This window comes from Dermacentor variabilis, chromosome 4 (genome assembly GCF_050947875.1).
Source record: "Dermacentor variabilis isolate Ectoservices chromosome 4, ASM5094787v1, whole genome shotgun sequence".
NCBI classification, from domain to species: Eukaryota; Metazoa; Arthropoda; class Arachnida; order Ixodida; family Ixodidae; genus Dermacentor; species Dermacentor variabilis.
In genome coordinates, this window is record NC_134571.1 from 132,220,989 (window position 1) to 132,238,474 (window position 17,486).

Below are 17,486 nucleotides of genomic sequence, written 5' to 3' on the forward strand. Positions count from 1 at the left end.
TCCACAGAATGGTTCATCGCAGTAAAAATTCCGCAGGGCGGATTAGGTGACCGCTCACCTGCGCCGCAGCGATCTCAAGCAGTTTATCCATGAACAGCGCTCAAGTTGAACCTACATTAGTTCTTCAAATGTCTGCACTTTAGACATTTCGAAACCACCCAGCAGACTAATGTAAACACCGGCACTTTTCGTGTCTGGCGCGGAAGTTTGAGTTTTGAGGCTAAACTTGCTCACCTAGAACAGACCACCCTGTAAACGACTTTCTAATGCGCATGAGGGCAACCGTAAATCTTCACGCGCATATTGAAATATATTTGATTGAGTGCATGTAGGCTGTAGGTTATCGTGCTACTCGTCCTTACCTATGCAATGTTACGGAACGTTATTTGGCGAGATGCCAATATTAAGTGCTTCAGTGGTGCTAATGAATAGTTTCCTCTGGTATAGCAGCGCCCTCGGCTAATGATTCAGTGACAATTTTTCTCGGACAGTCTTCTGCTGTCGTTTGCCGCTAGCAAGTTAGCTATGAGGTTCATCGAACGCTGAATCGCCCTGATTCATAAAGAATAACCACCGAACCAGTCCAATATGTGCACTTATTCAGCAGTTTTCGCGTCTTCATGAGCGGCGAAAATAATTAGAACAGAAGTTCATGCCTGGTCTACTGGACCAAGTTGTCTTTGACATGTTGGCATCAACACCAAATATCGCAACGCAAGTTTATGGTTCTATTGCGTGACTCTTCCAGTGCAGTATAAGCTAAACAACGTCAAATCACGCAACCTTGACGCCATGAAAAACACCTTCATTGAACGCGCGTAAGTGTCCATGCGCTCTTCTATGGCTGTATGGTAAGTGTAGCGAAGGGAATTGCAATCTTTTGAGGAAACTGAGAATTTGCCATTTTGTGTTTTCCTGGACATTTTCTCCTGATGTGTATTTGCAGAGTAGCGATATTTTTCTATATGGTCATACGCTGCGGGGCAAAGTTTCCTATCATCCCATCAACGATTAGCTCTACTGCCAGCGAAGCCAGCTACACCCCGATAGCTTAATCGATCGGGCAACAGATGGCGCCTGAAACACCGATAACTCGCTTTTCTATGGCAACGCTCGCTGTTCGCCATTCATTGCATTCTCACCACTTAACTCCCACAAATACTTACAAGCAGCGTTTTCATCACAGTCATCGCTACTTGCTAGAAATCCTCTGAAGGCGGCAACGCGCCTGCACCACATGCGTGCTATGCGGCACGAAACAACTGCTGACGCTCTTGAAACTTCATAAAATGAGTCATTGCAAAAAAATGTAAAACATTGTGTGTGTGTGCGTGTGCGTGCGTGCGTGCGGACGTGCGTGCGCGTATTTGTGTGTGACAGCGCTAACGTTCGCGAATTCCATTCTGCGCTTAAATTCGGACATCTTATTGTGGCTCAAAGTTAACCAAAAATTGAAGGGCCGGTTGGCTTCGGGAGCCCATGCTAAAACCACAAAGGAGGCAGTGCAGGGATACCTGTGTCGGGCCTCGTTTAAAATCAGAAACAGACCAAGGAAAGCAAATAAAGAAATAAGTGCGCGGCTAAAGTACACAAGTATCTGTACCTGAAAAACTCGCAAACAGAAGGGAGGTAGAGGTCAATAAAGTTGGTAGCCAGGTACAGGGTAAGTGAAAGTGTGATTAGACAACCAGGAGTCATCAAAGGGAAAGCTAAAGAGGCAAAAACGATCAATCAGATTAAAAGAATGCAACCAAATCAGACCATCGAGATTTACAAGAATAACAAGAACGAAATTAGAAGGGAAAATCTGTACGATAAGACCACGGGATGCGCCTTTCTATTTGAGGCTCAGGCTGCTTGCCCGTGGACAACAACATACCCAAGCAATTATTCGCAAAAGGATGAGGCATCTGAAGCAAAAATCTGCAGCCCACTCACTACGTCCAGATGGCGTGAGGGGGTATCCAATCATGGAAAACCGCAGACAACGTGCACCTTCCGTAAGCACTTGGATTTAAAATGGACAGAAGATGCAACCAATTAGCAGTCAAGATAAGCTGGTGTTGCCGTATCACAGTAGAAATGCCAAGTAGTTATCACTGCATTTCAACTGGGGTGCGATTTTGTAGCGGCGCCTTTACCCGGTGCTAATGCCTTTCGCTCTTTTCGCGCTCGTGAGTGGTCAAGAGACGCTCGGCTTCGGGCGGAGCGTCGAACAAGGCCACCTACGAACACGAAAATCACCGAATGGCATTAGCATCGGAAAAAGGCATCGCTACGAAGTCGCTATCATAGGAACGTATCTTGCGACGTTCACTTTGGCGATAAAATCGCCTTCGCGTGGTATAGCACCCGACCAGCCAATCAGCACATGCGATTTTACTGAACTAGCCAGTCAGCGCGCGCCTTACGGCGATACAATCGCCAAAAGTCATCGCCGCCCAATACGCCCCTTCTAAACCGTCTTCGAAGTGACACCATACACTGTTGCAGATTACTGAATGTTGCGGAGCTCTGTTCCTTGCGACGGTAACGAACTTGCCTCGTCCGTCAGGCGCTCGCTGTGGTTGCTTAGTGGCTATGGTGTTCGGCTGCTAAGCACGCGGTCGCCTACCGAATCTGCATCTGCATCTCGATGGGGGCGACATGCGAAAACACCTGTGCGCTTAGATTTAGGTGCACCTGAAAGAACCCTAGGTGGTCCAAATTTCCGGGGTCCCCTACGACGGCGCACCTCATAATCAGACGGTGGTTTTCGCAGGTAAAGCCCCATAATTTTTTGTGTCCGTAAGATGTTCTTTTTTCAAGTTGGAGAGGGAAATATATATAGAGCTCTTAACGCTGGTTTGTTCCGCTAACACGTTAAAATTCGGCCTATGTAGAGCAGCACAAATTTTGCACTGACGAAAAGCCCTTAATCAGTTCTTCGAAAAGGTGAGGTGGAGTAGAAATTTGTTTTACGTATAAGTATGTAGGTGCTGTATGCGAACGTAACTCGCACAGGGCGTAAGCTTATACCACGAAATGCGTAATGAAAATTTGTTCTTCTGAAGGGATGTAACAAAAGATGGAATAAACATTGATAGTCGAATAACTAAACTTTCTGTCTTTATTTGCCCGTATGGATACGAATATGAGGACATGTACGGAAACCTGTGTGCAGCTGTACACGTTTGCAATGTAAATCAACGGCCTATTGCGCCACTAGAACTGTAAATGTTTTTCTGTAAAATAAAACTGTTTCTTAACGTGTTCGATTATCTGTTATTAGCTGTATGATCTATGATGAGAGCGGAAGCTTGTAGCATGCCAAATATCAATTTGCGCTCGTGATGGTCGTATTCGTAAATTAAATGAAATAGCGCAAGTCTTTGGTTACACGTATAAACCAGCAACGCGAAGCATATACAGCTAATTGTGGCCTTAAATGAAACACAGCAATTTATCACAGTGCTCAGAATACAAGTATCGCTGCGTAAGGTGCTTTTTGTTTTCTGGAATACGCTCAGAAGCCAAGCTCTTGCTCTTCTCAAAGAACAGCAGGGCAGAAGCTGATAAATTTGGTGCTTCTATTCCTAAGATCAAGTCTGTGTTGCTCCCAGGTTAGCACTTGAGAATGCTTGAGCTGGAAAAAGGAAGAGAAACCTGCCTATGGAAGTGCACGCAGCAGTGTTTCTTTTTTTTTTGTGTGTGTAAACCACGTCCGCTGCACTGGGAATTGTATTTTAATCTGCTATATGGTTTTTTAAATTTGTTGTACTTGCCAAAACGTCTTCAAGCTTAGAATAATTTCGTCGACCGTCTTTGAACAGGTACACTTTCTCACATATTTATTCCCATCCTATTTGCTTGAAGGCTGTGCAAGTTCGGCTCAGTGTTTCTTCAGGATTGCTTAAGCTACCGGCATCCCATCGAAGTATTGCTTATCATTTCTGCGGGAGTTTTCTTTCACTTGCAGTGCCGGCTACGACCGGAGGGATATTCTCACTCATTAACTGCAGGTGCCCACTGGGAATGTGCACGATGCGCTCAACGAATTGGTCCTGGAAGTGCCGCGCACGCGCGACTAATCTAGCTGAAACATTTTCTGTACACTGCGCAATGCAAGCTCACGCTTGTGGGAATGTTCTAGGTGTCGTGGTGCCAAAATCAGTGGCATTTTAGGCACTGGCTTGCATCTTTCTAGCCGAACTTACGATTCGACGCAAATTAAGTTGGTGCCCCTCCGGTTAGAGTTTTCTTTTGTGCTGGAAGACTGTCACTCTGTCTCGACGCCTAAAAAGCTCCGTATAAACCAAACATCAACAGAGTATTCGTCTCAATCCTTCAATTGCTAAATAAATTCTTGGAACTCGGAAAACTACTGTGATTACGAGCGCATCGCACCGTGTGGTGAGCATGTGCAACCAACCATATGCGGTAGAACTTTGAAAAACGAAAGTAACTTTTTATTGGGCCAGCATGTACCCACAAAAGCAAGTCACGGAAAACACAGCAATAGCCGCATACTCGGTCGGTGATTGTCTAAAATCTGATCAGCGGGTCAAGCACATCAGCTTTTATAGATGAGCCATCGTACGTTCCAGAGTAACCGCTGGTGCCAGCGTGTCTTCCAGAAACTTCTACATCACTCGCATCGCGCATACATGCAATCAGATTACCCAAGGTTCGGCGACAACAGACAGTGGATAGAACAGTCGATAACGTTCCAGAAACTTCCCATACATGCGGGCGCGTGCTTAGCTGAGCGGTAACGTTTGTTAGATGGTGAAGTGCGCTCATCCGTAAAAGAGAAACAAGTTCACGTGTCAATATAAATGAACGCTTTTGAAAATTACTTATTGCAGCTTCGTGCGGTCTCTCAAAATAATGCAACCATTTTCTTTCAGGTGTTACAGTGAAAAGCAATTATTTTAAATATAGCAAGCAAGCAATAATACCAGTATCAGTAGCAGACGACCGGTTATTCGTGTCAGGCCTCTTACAGCAGCACCGCTCCTGCTGTCATAACGCCTAGAAGCAGCCGAATTCGCCGGCTGCCACACCTACCTATCTAGCCAACGTGTTCACGCCTATGGCTAGAATCCCACCTGCCACTAATATAAGAGGTCCTAGTCCACGATTGCCGGCCCTTCCAGGAAACCTGCTAGGATGTCCCCGTTACTCTGCCCTCGACTACACGAGCGAGCATGGTTTCACATTCTACTATTGTGAAAATTTCCTGAGGCAGCTTCGCTGTCTTTGATATGCGAGTTCCTCCGATTGGCACACATCTAGGAGCGTCGTGTTGTAATCTGAGATACATACGGCTAAGTCATTGTTCGCCATCGAAGTGTGTGCACTAAATGTTAAACTCAGGGCTAGACAGTGATAAAGCAGATTTTTCGATTATTTTTATTTTTGGTCCAGCATTCCCTTCAACAACGAGGTAATGCTTTCGAAATTACGCTAATTTTTAAAAGACCGCATTGGCAATGTCCTTGGAAGAAATGACTTTAAACAGTAAGTACGACTTAACATTGAGTATCTCTCTCCATGAGCGACCTAACACGACCTAACCTGTTACGACCTGTTACGACCTAACATCGTGCAACTCTCTCCAATGAAAAATACATCTTTAGGTTATGATACAAGCAACCTTCGGCTCGCTTCTCCGCGTGGCATGCTTTCTACACGTTAAACGTTAGATGTACCCCTCGAACGCTATTTATAGGTTATGATATAGGCAACCTGCGGCTTGCGGTTTCGTGTGGCATGCTTTCTACACGTCAAACGCTAGATGTACCCCGCGAACACTATTTTTAGGTTATGATACAAGCAACCTGCTGATCGCTGTTCCATGTGGCATGCTTTCTACACGTTAAACGTTAGCTGTACCCCGCAAACGTTATCTTTAGCCTATGATACAAGCAACCCGCGGCTCGCTGCTCCGTGTGGCACGCTTTCTACACCTTAAAATCTAGATATACCCCGCGAACGCTATTTTGAGGTTATGATACAAGCAACCTGCGGCTCGCTGCCCCGTGTCGTAGGCTTTCTACACCTTAAACGTTAGATGTACCCCGCGAACGGTATCTTTATGTTATGATACAAGCAACCTGCGGCTCGCTTCTTTGCGTTGCATGCTTTCTACACCTTAAACGTTAGATGTACCCCGCGAACGCTATCTTTAGGTTATGATACAAGCAACCTGCGGCTCGCTGCTCCGTGTGGCATGCTTTGTACACGTTAAACGTTAGATGTACCCCGCGAACGCTATCTTTAGGTTATGATACAGGCAACCTGCGGCTTGCGGTTCCGCGTGGCATGCTTTCTACACGTTGAACGTTAGATGTACGCCGCGAACGCTGTCTTTAGGTTATGATACAAGCAACCTGCCGCTCGCTTCTCCGTGTGGCATGCTTTGTACACGTTAAACGTTAGATGTACCCCGCGAACGCTATCTTTAGGTTATGATACAGGCAACCTGCGGCTTGCGGTTCCGTGTGGCATGCTTTCTACACGTTGAAAGTTAGATGTACGCCGCGAACGCTGTTTTTAGGTTATGATACAAGCAACCTGCGTCTTGCTGCTCCGTGTGGCATGCTTTCTACACCTTAAACGTTTGATGTACCCCGTGAAGTTATCGATTTGTGCTGCAAAAATAGGTCCACGAAGAAATGACGGTATGAGTAAATCAGATGCCTCATTATTGGTTTCATTCAAAATTTGAAGATTCCCAATAGAATAAATTGCTGGCATTCGAAAAATTTTAGCTTCTGCTATCAAATTGAAAGCCATATAAGAATATTAGAGGGAATAATAGAGAATTCAATCAAAAGGTGAAAAAAGAAACTTTGCTGTTTAAGACGCCTCTTTCTACATGCTGAACTAACCGAGGAAAAACCGAAATACTGTCAGCTCTCGAACGCAGGCCCGTAAAAATATCATGCGTATCTTTACAAATCAACCGAGATGTGAAAAAGAATGACGCCCATCTAAAACTGCAAGTGAGGCTTTATTGAAATCGAACTGTGGTATTTCAGCTAGAGTTACTTCTTCCTAACAAAAACAAGAACAGGAAAGAACACCTAAGTATTCAACATTATGCGCCATTTAGTAATCAAACCTTTCTGCGTTGATTCCCGCCGACACGTTGTAGCTTGCACTTCAATTAATATGCCACAACTCTAAAGGATCGATTTTATATGTTTGTGGAGGCCCTTTTGCGGTAGTTGTTCTGATAGACAGGATATATTTATGCAACTTAGTTTCCGCAGTTGGTTCAGAAGAAAACAGTGACAAGATAGACATTGGAGCAAACAAGTATTTGCATCTATGGTCTCCCATTGCTGGCTCGAATAATTGTAATGCACACCACATGACGTCGGATGATGCATTCTAATATAGTTCACATATAATTGTCAAATCATTCTCGAACTGAAGAGCTGAGGGATATTATAGATATTTTATCTTAACGCAATTTTTTTGTATTTGAAACTTTTAGGTTTTTGCGGTTAACTTTGGGAGCAGCGTAACATTAATCTTTTGAAAGGTGAAGGAATTGGTCTTCGAACCGCAACTAGCGGCTACTACCAGTTCATCTACCGGATGCCGCTGGCCTTTCATTTGTTGCCAGTTTACTTGCCACGCTATATAAAAATAGGCATTAAACAAAGATACGTTCGCGAAAAAAGAAAAGAATCACTAAGAATAGCAAAATCACCGATATAATATGTGCCTAATTCACCTCATTTGTTCAAGCTCCCCATCAAATCACGGCTTCATTGCCCCTTTTTGAGTGCCTGTACTTCCAAATAATCCGATTTCCGAACCATACCCCACAACATTCATAAAAGTTTTCAAATCACGTGTTCATTGCCTGTAAAATAATGAGGACATTCAATTATAGAAATGAATATCGGTATGACGGGAATGCGCACTATAGAAAGGCGTTATCTCCACGTGATGACTACTATCATCAACTATTTTGCAAGAGGCGATTTAATAGCAGTAATAACTTATTAACTTTCACTTACCCAGATCCAGCATTACATCAATTTTGTGTTCGATGTGCGGGTCGACCTTTTGCTCTTTGACGACTGCACCTAGTGAAACATAAACGAAAAATGCCACATATGGGATAACCAAATAAATAAATATATATATATATATATATATATATATATATATATATATATATATATATATATATATATATAGGCTGCACAATAACTAACCAACAAAGGCGCTTTTATACCTTTGCAGTCATTCATCTGAAAGTACGCACGAAATTGTGTAACAGAACCCTAACTGAAACCAATCCCTTGATTTCAAATTGCACCGCTGGTATCTGTAAAATCAGTGGAAGGTAGGTTAGTGGTTTGTGTGAGAATCACCGAGTGAACTGTATTAGTTCTGTTTTATATAATTCCAACATATCATATGCAGAAGATATCACATAAGTCGTATAATACGATACTGTGAAGTGGTCTAAACCAATCATATACGCAAAATATTGCGAGGCTCTATACCTATTTGTAGTTGCATACGAAGTAATGAAAATCGGCCAATAGAGAATGCTTCATTACTTCTTGGCTTAAACTCAACATCGACCGAAGCATGATAACAGGAAATATATATATATATATATATATATATATATATATTTATATATATATATATATATATATATATATATATATATATATATATATATATATATATATATATAAATATGTATGTATAAGGCAACTAATCTGAATTCCTTAATTACCTCAAGCATTACTCTAGTTTGGTACCTAAGCAATGCATGTTTATTCAAGTAACCCAGTTACCGAATCTGACAGAATATTGCTATGAGTTTTCTGCTCAAATTTCAAGCGTCGTCGTTGGAGTAATACGTGGCGCTATGTAGTTTCTAGCAGGCGACGTGACGTGCTGGGGGTGCAAGAGCCAGGTTGCTAGGGCCATCCGAGAATATTGGCCTCTCAATGAGGGTGCTGTGTCCACACGCAGCCAGTTTTGGAGCTCACATTTTCTGCTGCATTTCGGAGTGGCGGCCAAATTGTTCAAGGAAGCGGCAACACGGAAACATTAGCTTTGCGACACAAATTAACGCTTCCTGCTGCCGGCTCTCACCGTCACCCTCAGTTTGTAATGATGAGTAGTCCCGGTTCACAGGTTAACTCTATTCCTGTGCCATATTTGTAGAATTTCAAGCGCAGCTATGTTGCGAAGAAATAGGACCAGAATATATCCAGCTTGTTACGGTGAAGTACGAAACCGAAACCTCCTTCGTGGCTTTGGGAACAACCTACTGTAAAAGCCGTCAGATATGGGGTCATCATCATCGCGAGATGACGGCAGAGGTCGTACTTTTGGAATTTGCTGAAGGTTCCGTTTGTGTTTGACTACGATCACTTTTCAAGATTGTATCACTTTGGCGAGATTTCGCACGACTCGGCAGCGGATGCGCTGCCGTGTGCTGCGACGAGGGTTTCTGGCGCTCTCCCATGCTCGCTATCTGCGATGAGTTCCAGGTACACACTCCGCTGCCTGCTTCGACAAGTTACTTAACATCTCGTGGAAGCGATAGCCAAACCTCTAACAGTGACCCCTCAAGAATACCGCCTTGTGTGTTTAATACCTGAGGCCACTGAACGGCGAATGTCGACGATGACGCACTGCTTTCGTTAAGAAAGCTCATTTTAAAAAATCTTCCCATCTGTGAGAGTTACTTTTACCACATGCCTTCGGAAACGGTAGGACATCCTCTATTTCTTTTTTATAACTGAGGGTCCTGTTGCATAGTACCCCACTTTTGTTTACTTAGTTTATGCCCGCGAGAAATAGGTGCGCATTAGGTTCGGCGGCATGTTAGAATAGTACAAATATGGTGTGCCTAGGTGCGTGACGCCACGCGTGTTTATTTCGTGCACAAACATTTTCCACCATATTTCTTGGAGTGCTGCATGCTGCAACTTTTTAGTCCTCAATATATCGCTGATTCTGCTTAACCTCGCGCTATGTTGCAGGCTAAACAAGTTCTGGCTAAATGGGCACCTTTACATGTGATCTCCTAAACGTTTATTTGCCCGCATTTCTTTTTATCTTTAATTTTATGGTCATTATGGCATTCCTTGTTTCTTTAGGAAAATCAGAAGGTGACTCAACATCTAGTTGACCTCGATGAAAAATTATGCCTTCCTCCGCAATTTGGAGATGCGATCCTAACGGTGTTTGGAGCAGTGCGCGAATGGCTTCAGTAAAAGTACACAGGAGAAAGAGCGCTGTTTCTCCTTTGTACTTTTGCTGCAGCCATTCATGCGCTATGCAAAGGGACGCTATTAACTATTACGAACTCGTCCAAGTATCCCGCCCTGGGAGTGAGAGTGCCATGCCTTGACTATATCATTTATTCTGCGGCTAGCGGCGTTTCCAACGAAAGCTTCCGAGTTTTTGACGAGAAGCTGCGACAGGAGTGGCATACTATCATAACAAGAACGGTTAGTCAAGGTACGCCACACATTCCTATAATACTTTTCGACTGATACCAGCCCCCGGCAACCCATTTACGGGGCACTGCAACTGCAGTGACGAAACCACCTCTGTACCTAACGCTTTGGCGCTAGGCAGGAGGTTCGGGCCCTCACGCTTGGAATAGAATACGCCGTAGTAGGTGAATATATATCTCCGTGCCACAATGTAAACAAATTTTCATGGTTCTACGGCAAATATGCTGCTAATGTGTGACCGAACACTTTTCGTAGGCAAAGAACAGTCATTTCCGTAGAACGGACAGCCGTAAAACAGTGACCGTAATACAAAATATGAGTGCTTTCGTATCCAGAAAGCGGAAGACCCCCAGCATGCTAAATCTGTACTGCAGCCGTTGAAGTACCGGTGGTTCTGGTATTCAGAAAACGGAACACACTGGTATGCTGAATACATTTAATAACCGTTAAAGTAGAAGTACTTCGCATAGTCAGAAAACGAGACTCTGTATGCCGAATCTGTAATATACCCGTTAAAGTACAGGTGCTTCCCGCATATTGTCTTACAGAGCATATTTATTGTTTGGAGGATGTACTATCGGGGACAAAATTGCCGAGGGCTCGCTAGCGCTGACCGAAATTTATTGGTGCGCTATCTGCTGGGAAGAGCTTCGGTAGCATCTACGGTCGGAATGTGGATACGTGACCCACTGCTTCCAGCGGTCTTGAACGCAGAGATGCCATTTGGTCGACGCTCGCACTTCCAGGGTACTTTTGTCCACGGGAGCAAATATCCTTTATTACAAATGTTATGAAGGCAGCTCATAGCCGAAGCGACAGGTCTCCCTTTAGAAAATTGTCTTGCCAACACAGTGACATAGCTGAAAAGATAAAGCACTCCGCACTTTTCAACATGAATGCATTGCATAGCATATACACAAAAGGTTGCCAAATTTCAGTCGTCAAGTTCTTTAAATCAGAGAAGACACTTTTATTTTCTTGAATCACTCCTTTTCCACTCTCTTCTGGTGAAAGTTGTTCCCGACCCCAAACGCCTTTCAAAGAGAAACTTGCCGCTGTTAGGAGAAACAAATAATATTCGTGAATTTCCATCCTAAAGAATGCGGCAACAAAGGATACAGAACACAACAAAGGTGTAAATTATGTGTTAGAAAAACATGTACGCAGGCCAACATTGTTGGAACAAGGGATGCTCCTGTAGCCGACATTTCAAGAAAGGTGCTTGTCGTAAGGGTAGCAACTGTCTTTCCTTGGCAGTGTTTCTTGTGCATAGCTCACTGGCCCCCACCCTCATTGCGGGAGGAGAAGCTGGCGAATGTAATAGGTCAAAAGAAGCCGAAGTGTTAAAATAAAGACAGGAATGGTGTGCTTAGCAGTGGCGATCGTGATGGAGTGGGCAGGAGCACTCCTGTCAGTTCTTGCAAAGAGTAGGGGTGACCAAAACAGATAACTTTGAACTCATGTAAGCAATAATTAATCCCGTAGGCCTAGTCTTCCCAGAAGTCAAAATGGGAATGAAGATAAACTGTTTGCAAGTTTGGAAAATGCAATGAAGAATTAGGAAAATAAATTTTGCATAAAGCTGCATCTGGTTAAGATGAGTGGATGTGGTAAACGAAGGAAAATTACGAATACACATTTTGTTGAAATCTGATGAAGACACAAATATATTAACCAAAGTTTAAAGAAATAAGGACCTCCAAATTAGCTGGCTATGACCACAAATCAGTAAAGGACAGGCTGTGAAAAAATAGGATGGACAATATGATAACCAGGTGCAAAACTGCTAAATGTTGAGCACTGTTTATATTCAAGCCGCTTTGAGATGGCTTCAAGTTACTGTCTTCCTGTGCAACCTTTTTCTTACTTGAACAATGAAATAGGTCATTCTTTAAAGAAGTCCAAGTTCAAATGCTGTTCAAAGCTTCAGCAATATTATAATGGGAGAATATGTTAAGGGCGGTTCTGCTGGATAGGCGTTAATTCAGCAGCAATTTCCGCAGGTATAAGCTCAAACGTTTATGGTCTTAACGGACCTAAGTTCCTGGCAAGCCATTAGCTGGTCTTTTTTCAACGCAGATGCCTAAACATAATATACGGTGGCAGGAGCGCTAGCAAACTGAATTATACTTGTTGCCACAACCAAAGTAAAGTTTGGTAACAATGAGGGAAAGAAACAAACAGCATTCCACAATACTGATTCAAGTCATCCGGAAAAGTTGCTAAAATTATACTAACCCCCACCCCTTCATACACACAATAATGAAACACCACACTGGCTCTTATGGTGTCGATAATGCTGTTATAATACTAGAAATCATGTGCGGCGAATTAGGGGATCAGAGGGCAAAATTTTTTGTTTAGAATATCAAATGTGCTTTGCATCAATGCTACATTCCAAATCACAAAGGAGGAGCCGGTTTGTGAGATGGTGACCGATGCGTTGAAAGTTCATGACATTCTGTGCATTACAACGTTGCCGATAAGGTGTTAAGCGCACAAATGCATTCTATCATGCAAAATTACATTCTGCAGTCAAACCTGCCAGACCTGCCAAGCTCAGAGTTTGAAAAGCACCACAGTGGAAGGCAAAGAGTGCTAAATTTGTTGAAAATTACTAAAATTTATTCGATTATTCATTATGTTTACTGTTCGCGAAAGATTCAAACTGTTCTCTACGGGTAATTTAAATAGGCACTCCGCTTTCACAGCTATAGCAACAATTATCTGTGGCGCAGGCATGGAGAAATCCTTATGATGTTTATGCAGGAGTATACTCTACAAATTACACCCCACATCGCATTGCAATCTGGTCGAGGAGGAGGAGGAGAAAATTTTATTTTCTGGTGGAGGTTGTATACTTTAGAGTTGAAGAAACTAGTGTATCCTAACCACTGATGTTGCCTCTGCCTGTGCACTAGCAGTTATATATAAGATGGCAGTTTCAATTGCACTCCCAGAAGCTGTAGTTGCTGCAAGCTGCTGCCAGTTTACCGGTACACAGCTCTATATGTTTAGGGAAAGTTAAAACTTTCTAATGAATTTATCTCATATGACACGACTGAAATGCAATATTCTGCAGGTAAGTGAAGTGATATGGGCCGTCGCATACAATAAAACACATTTGACGAACCTGAATCGCCACCTGTTCGGTGATGAGGTGAAGAGTGTGTTCTGTGTAAACTAGTGCACCTGTATAGCCTAAAGCTGTGGAGAGTGCATTTAGTTCCGGTTATTAGGGTTTCTAACTAAAACTGCAGCACAATAAGAACCTCTATGCAGTTTTGCAAAACACAACTCCCTGCTGTTCTTCTTGTTTTAGGGTTATGACACTTTAAGTCCATAACATGTACACTGTCATCTTCATTCCCAAACAAACAAAGCGAATGGCACCAACCTAAGTGTTATGTGCCTTCTGTCTCAAATTTGCGGTCAAAAATGATTAGTCTGGGATTTCGCAGTTGGCAGAGAAACTGATTTCTGAAGCCATATAAAGTGTTACGGTCTGTGATCTCAGTACTTTCACAACTTTTTAAGCATTATCGGGTCTTATATTTAAAATATGTGGAATAAATACAACATGTACATTTTATGTCGCAACCCTCATGGGCTATTTCGTAGTCTGAATTGTAAAGGGTTACAGATTTAGCTCGGAAGACAGATTTTATTCCACTGAAAGAATGGCATCATGCCAATGATTATTGCATTTGGTGTATATTTATTCTAATTATTTCAGTTGGAATGGGCTTGCATCGTCAGCGATATCGCTGACGATGGCAAATTCGTAATCGGAAATAACTTTTTGGATGATATCAAGAACTTGCTTAGCAGGAGCGTATCTTTAACATTTGCAACGTAGTAGGTTCTTGAATGCATATCTAAGCCTGGGGTGCATGCCGCCCTCAGATTTCATCAGCAAGTTACCGGAAATAACTACAAGGTTTCTTATGATCAATAGAAATTTGCTTGTACAGGAGAAACAGGGAATTTAAACCGGTGAATTATGCAGCACAACAGTGATGTCAGCAAGAAGCAGTGTATCAGGAAGCGCTGTCGCTCGACACGCATAGACTATCACACACAATAATAGTTGGGATGATTTAAAATTCTGGCTGTCGAACGAAACCTGTTTTCTAATATATATTGAAACTCTCTGAAAAGTCAATCTACTTCTACCACTACTTTCACCAGAAATGTTCATAATCATTATTTTCTGTACGCTAAATCCTTTTGGTTGATATTCAAGCCTTCATAAACTGGTTTTTTCACTGCTGATTCTCTGCTGGAAAGAGATGTCCCTATGAAGACCCTACCTACTACATATTTCCCGTTTTTCTTATAAACTATAGGTGAAAAACTTCACACTTAAACTGCATTGAGCTTGAGCAATTTCTATATGAAGCTGTTGATTTTCCTTCCCTTTAGCATCTTTGACCCTCTTGGTCAGCTAAGCAGGTAGAAAAACTGCACCACAAAGGTGGTGGCGCCTAATTAGACTTGTAGACAAGAGGACCTTTTCACGGTCACGAGAGCAACAACTGATTGTGGTCTTGGCTTCTGCTGTGAACTGCTATGGCCTCGGAATGTTTCTTGAGGGCAATGACCATGCCTAAGAGACCTTGTCTCAACAGGCTGCCTAAGAAAGGCTAAGAGCTAAGTATTCTTAAAAGTACCGATTTAAGTGGTATTCAAAGCTTTGGGACACAAAATTGCCGCGTGACTGGCCGTTCAAGGCACTTTGCGTGTATTCGTGGGCTTGTTTCTTGGAAAACACTTTTCAGTAGCACACAATGAGCAACAGAAAGCTGCATCGGGAGGTGTTCATGTTGCTCTACAGTTCTCTCATTGACACTTTTCTTCTAATTACTATACTGGGTAATATTATTAACTAATTAGGACTAATCATGGAATAAGGCAGAATGCAAAACAATTATCTATGTATCTCCAAGCGACGGCAAACAACATTACCTTGGTTCTGTCTAGCTACATAACATTTACATATTTCTCTATATCTTGGTGCACGATAGTTTCGACAATCTGTAGATCGAAAAATAATAGTACAATTTTCATAACCATGTTCTGCGTGTTATTGGTGGCTATGGCTGCTTCAAGTGATTTTTTCAGTAAGGTGCAAGCAGTTATGAACTTACATGTTTTGCAGTAAGGATGCAATCTAGAAAATCGAGCAAAGACGTCAATTTGTGATCACCATTCAGATGTTTACCTAATAATATGTAGAAAAAGAAAACAGGACACCCCAGCTAATAAAGAATGCAATATTTGAAAATCTCACCTCAACAAGAAAACTGTTTTTGAAAATGCAGCACGAAGCTACCAGCTTATGTAGAGTATACCTCTGCTATGTAATTCAAGTGAAGATGTTACGGCAATTCTCGCGCACCATATCAACGTAACAATGAACAACATTCAGCAGAATATTAGCACCACTAAATAAATTGGGCTTTGAAATTTCTCAATATGAAGTCCTCAACAACTTGTTTTGGCTTTAAATGTGTTGAACTCATTATGTATTCACAAAAACCTGGCTCTCAGAAAGCAAGCTCGCAGCCACAATTTCTCTAAAAGGCAACATCAGCTTGAGTCTCAAGATAGGGTTGGCCTGCAGATTAAGTGGGTAACACATGGCAAACCTCAGGAACAATCTTACATGTTAACCAGTGGGGTCACTCCCGCAGCCATGAAATCATGTGATGAAGACAGATAATACAGTGAAGCTGGTTTCGTGAAGTGTTTCATGCTTCCAAGGCTTCTTCCCCATTTGTGAAAGCTGTCTCCACTACACAAAAAAGCGATAAGAATCAAAAGAAGAGCTTCAAGATGCTAACAATAGGTTGGCCATTTGCAAGAGACCAGCAGTCTTTTTTTGCCTCGTGCAAATCGACTATACAACAGTACTTGCTCTGCCCTCTACCAGCGACATTAAAATGCAATGTGTTCAGAGCCCTTGGCTTGTGTCTTTCTCCTTTGGAAATAGTTGACCATGTGTTCAATTGGCGTCGATAAAAGGGATACAGAACACTGTGCACCACTGATCTCTAATATGTTTTGCTGAACGCCGCTTGCCGCGCCGGACGCAGGTGAAGCCAATGGAAATGCGGTGCCGTGCAGCTGCTTGTCCTGAAGACAGGGGATATGGTGCTCTAACTAGTGCGGGTAAGCAGGTAATATTATTGCCGTAAAACTTTTTCTTCGTGGTTTTTCAAATTTTAGAAGATGTTGTCTCTACATGTCCGGTAAGCACATTTACAACAAGTTTAGCCCATACACGATAGTGTTTCCTTACTAAAAGTGTTTTCTCATTTACCAGCGTTTCTAGTGTGCGCCACTTATGTAGCGACGCTGTGGGTGCTCCAGTGAAAAAACTCTGGACATCTTTTCAAAAAACTTGTCTGGCCTGCTTTGGTAGTTTCTGTCACAACAGGCAGGTATTTTGGGAGAATAAATACCACACATCTGTGCGGACAAAGTGCTGCCGCAATGGCCTGAAGTGCCAACTTCCGGGACAAGGTTGGCTTCAGTCGAGCGCGCACGATGGGCTATCTAGACCCTGTAGTAGAGATCAGGGCTGTGGACCCTCTTATACTGGCTTTCCTTTCTGATGGCAACCTTGGCAACAGCTCGCCCCTCACTTCTTTGAACCAGTAACACGTGCAGAGAAAGTCACATCACGGTGCATCGATTCTGCGGCTTCATTTTTCTAAGATAACTGCCTACACATACAGTTGGCCCATTTTTACTGCTGTTGGTAGACGTGTGAAACGCGTAACCAGCCTTCTGAAGGAATTCAACAGTAGAAGCATACATTGGAAAGCTACACGACAATGTAAAATTACGTGGCATTGTATGAGAATGCAGTATGGTTACTGTTTGCTCCAGCCCTGTGTCAAGTAAAATTTAATTGTGAAATGTGTATGGTGTCTTTCAGCTTAATCTGAGTCATAAACCTGCACAATGTTCCAAGTTTACAGA

At 42.7% G+C, this 17,486-nt stretch overlaps 1 protein-coding gene across 2 annotated transcripts in view; it reads right to left on the bottom strand.

Moving 5' to 3' along the window:
- The window catches only part of LOC142577947 (uncharacterized), a 94,309-nt gene that overhangs the window by 5,883 nt on the left and 70,940 nt on the right, over positions 1-17,486 (bottom strand). For both annotated transcript variants that reach the window (XM_075687384.1, XM_075687382.1), the window contains one exon: positions 8,019-8,087. In XM_075687384.1, the coding sequence (XP_075543499.1) occupies positions 8,019-8,087 (69 nt within the window). The remainder of the gene's footprint in view (positions 1-8,018; positions 8,088-17,486) is intronic.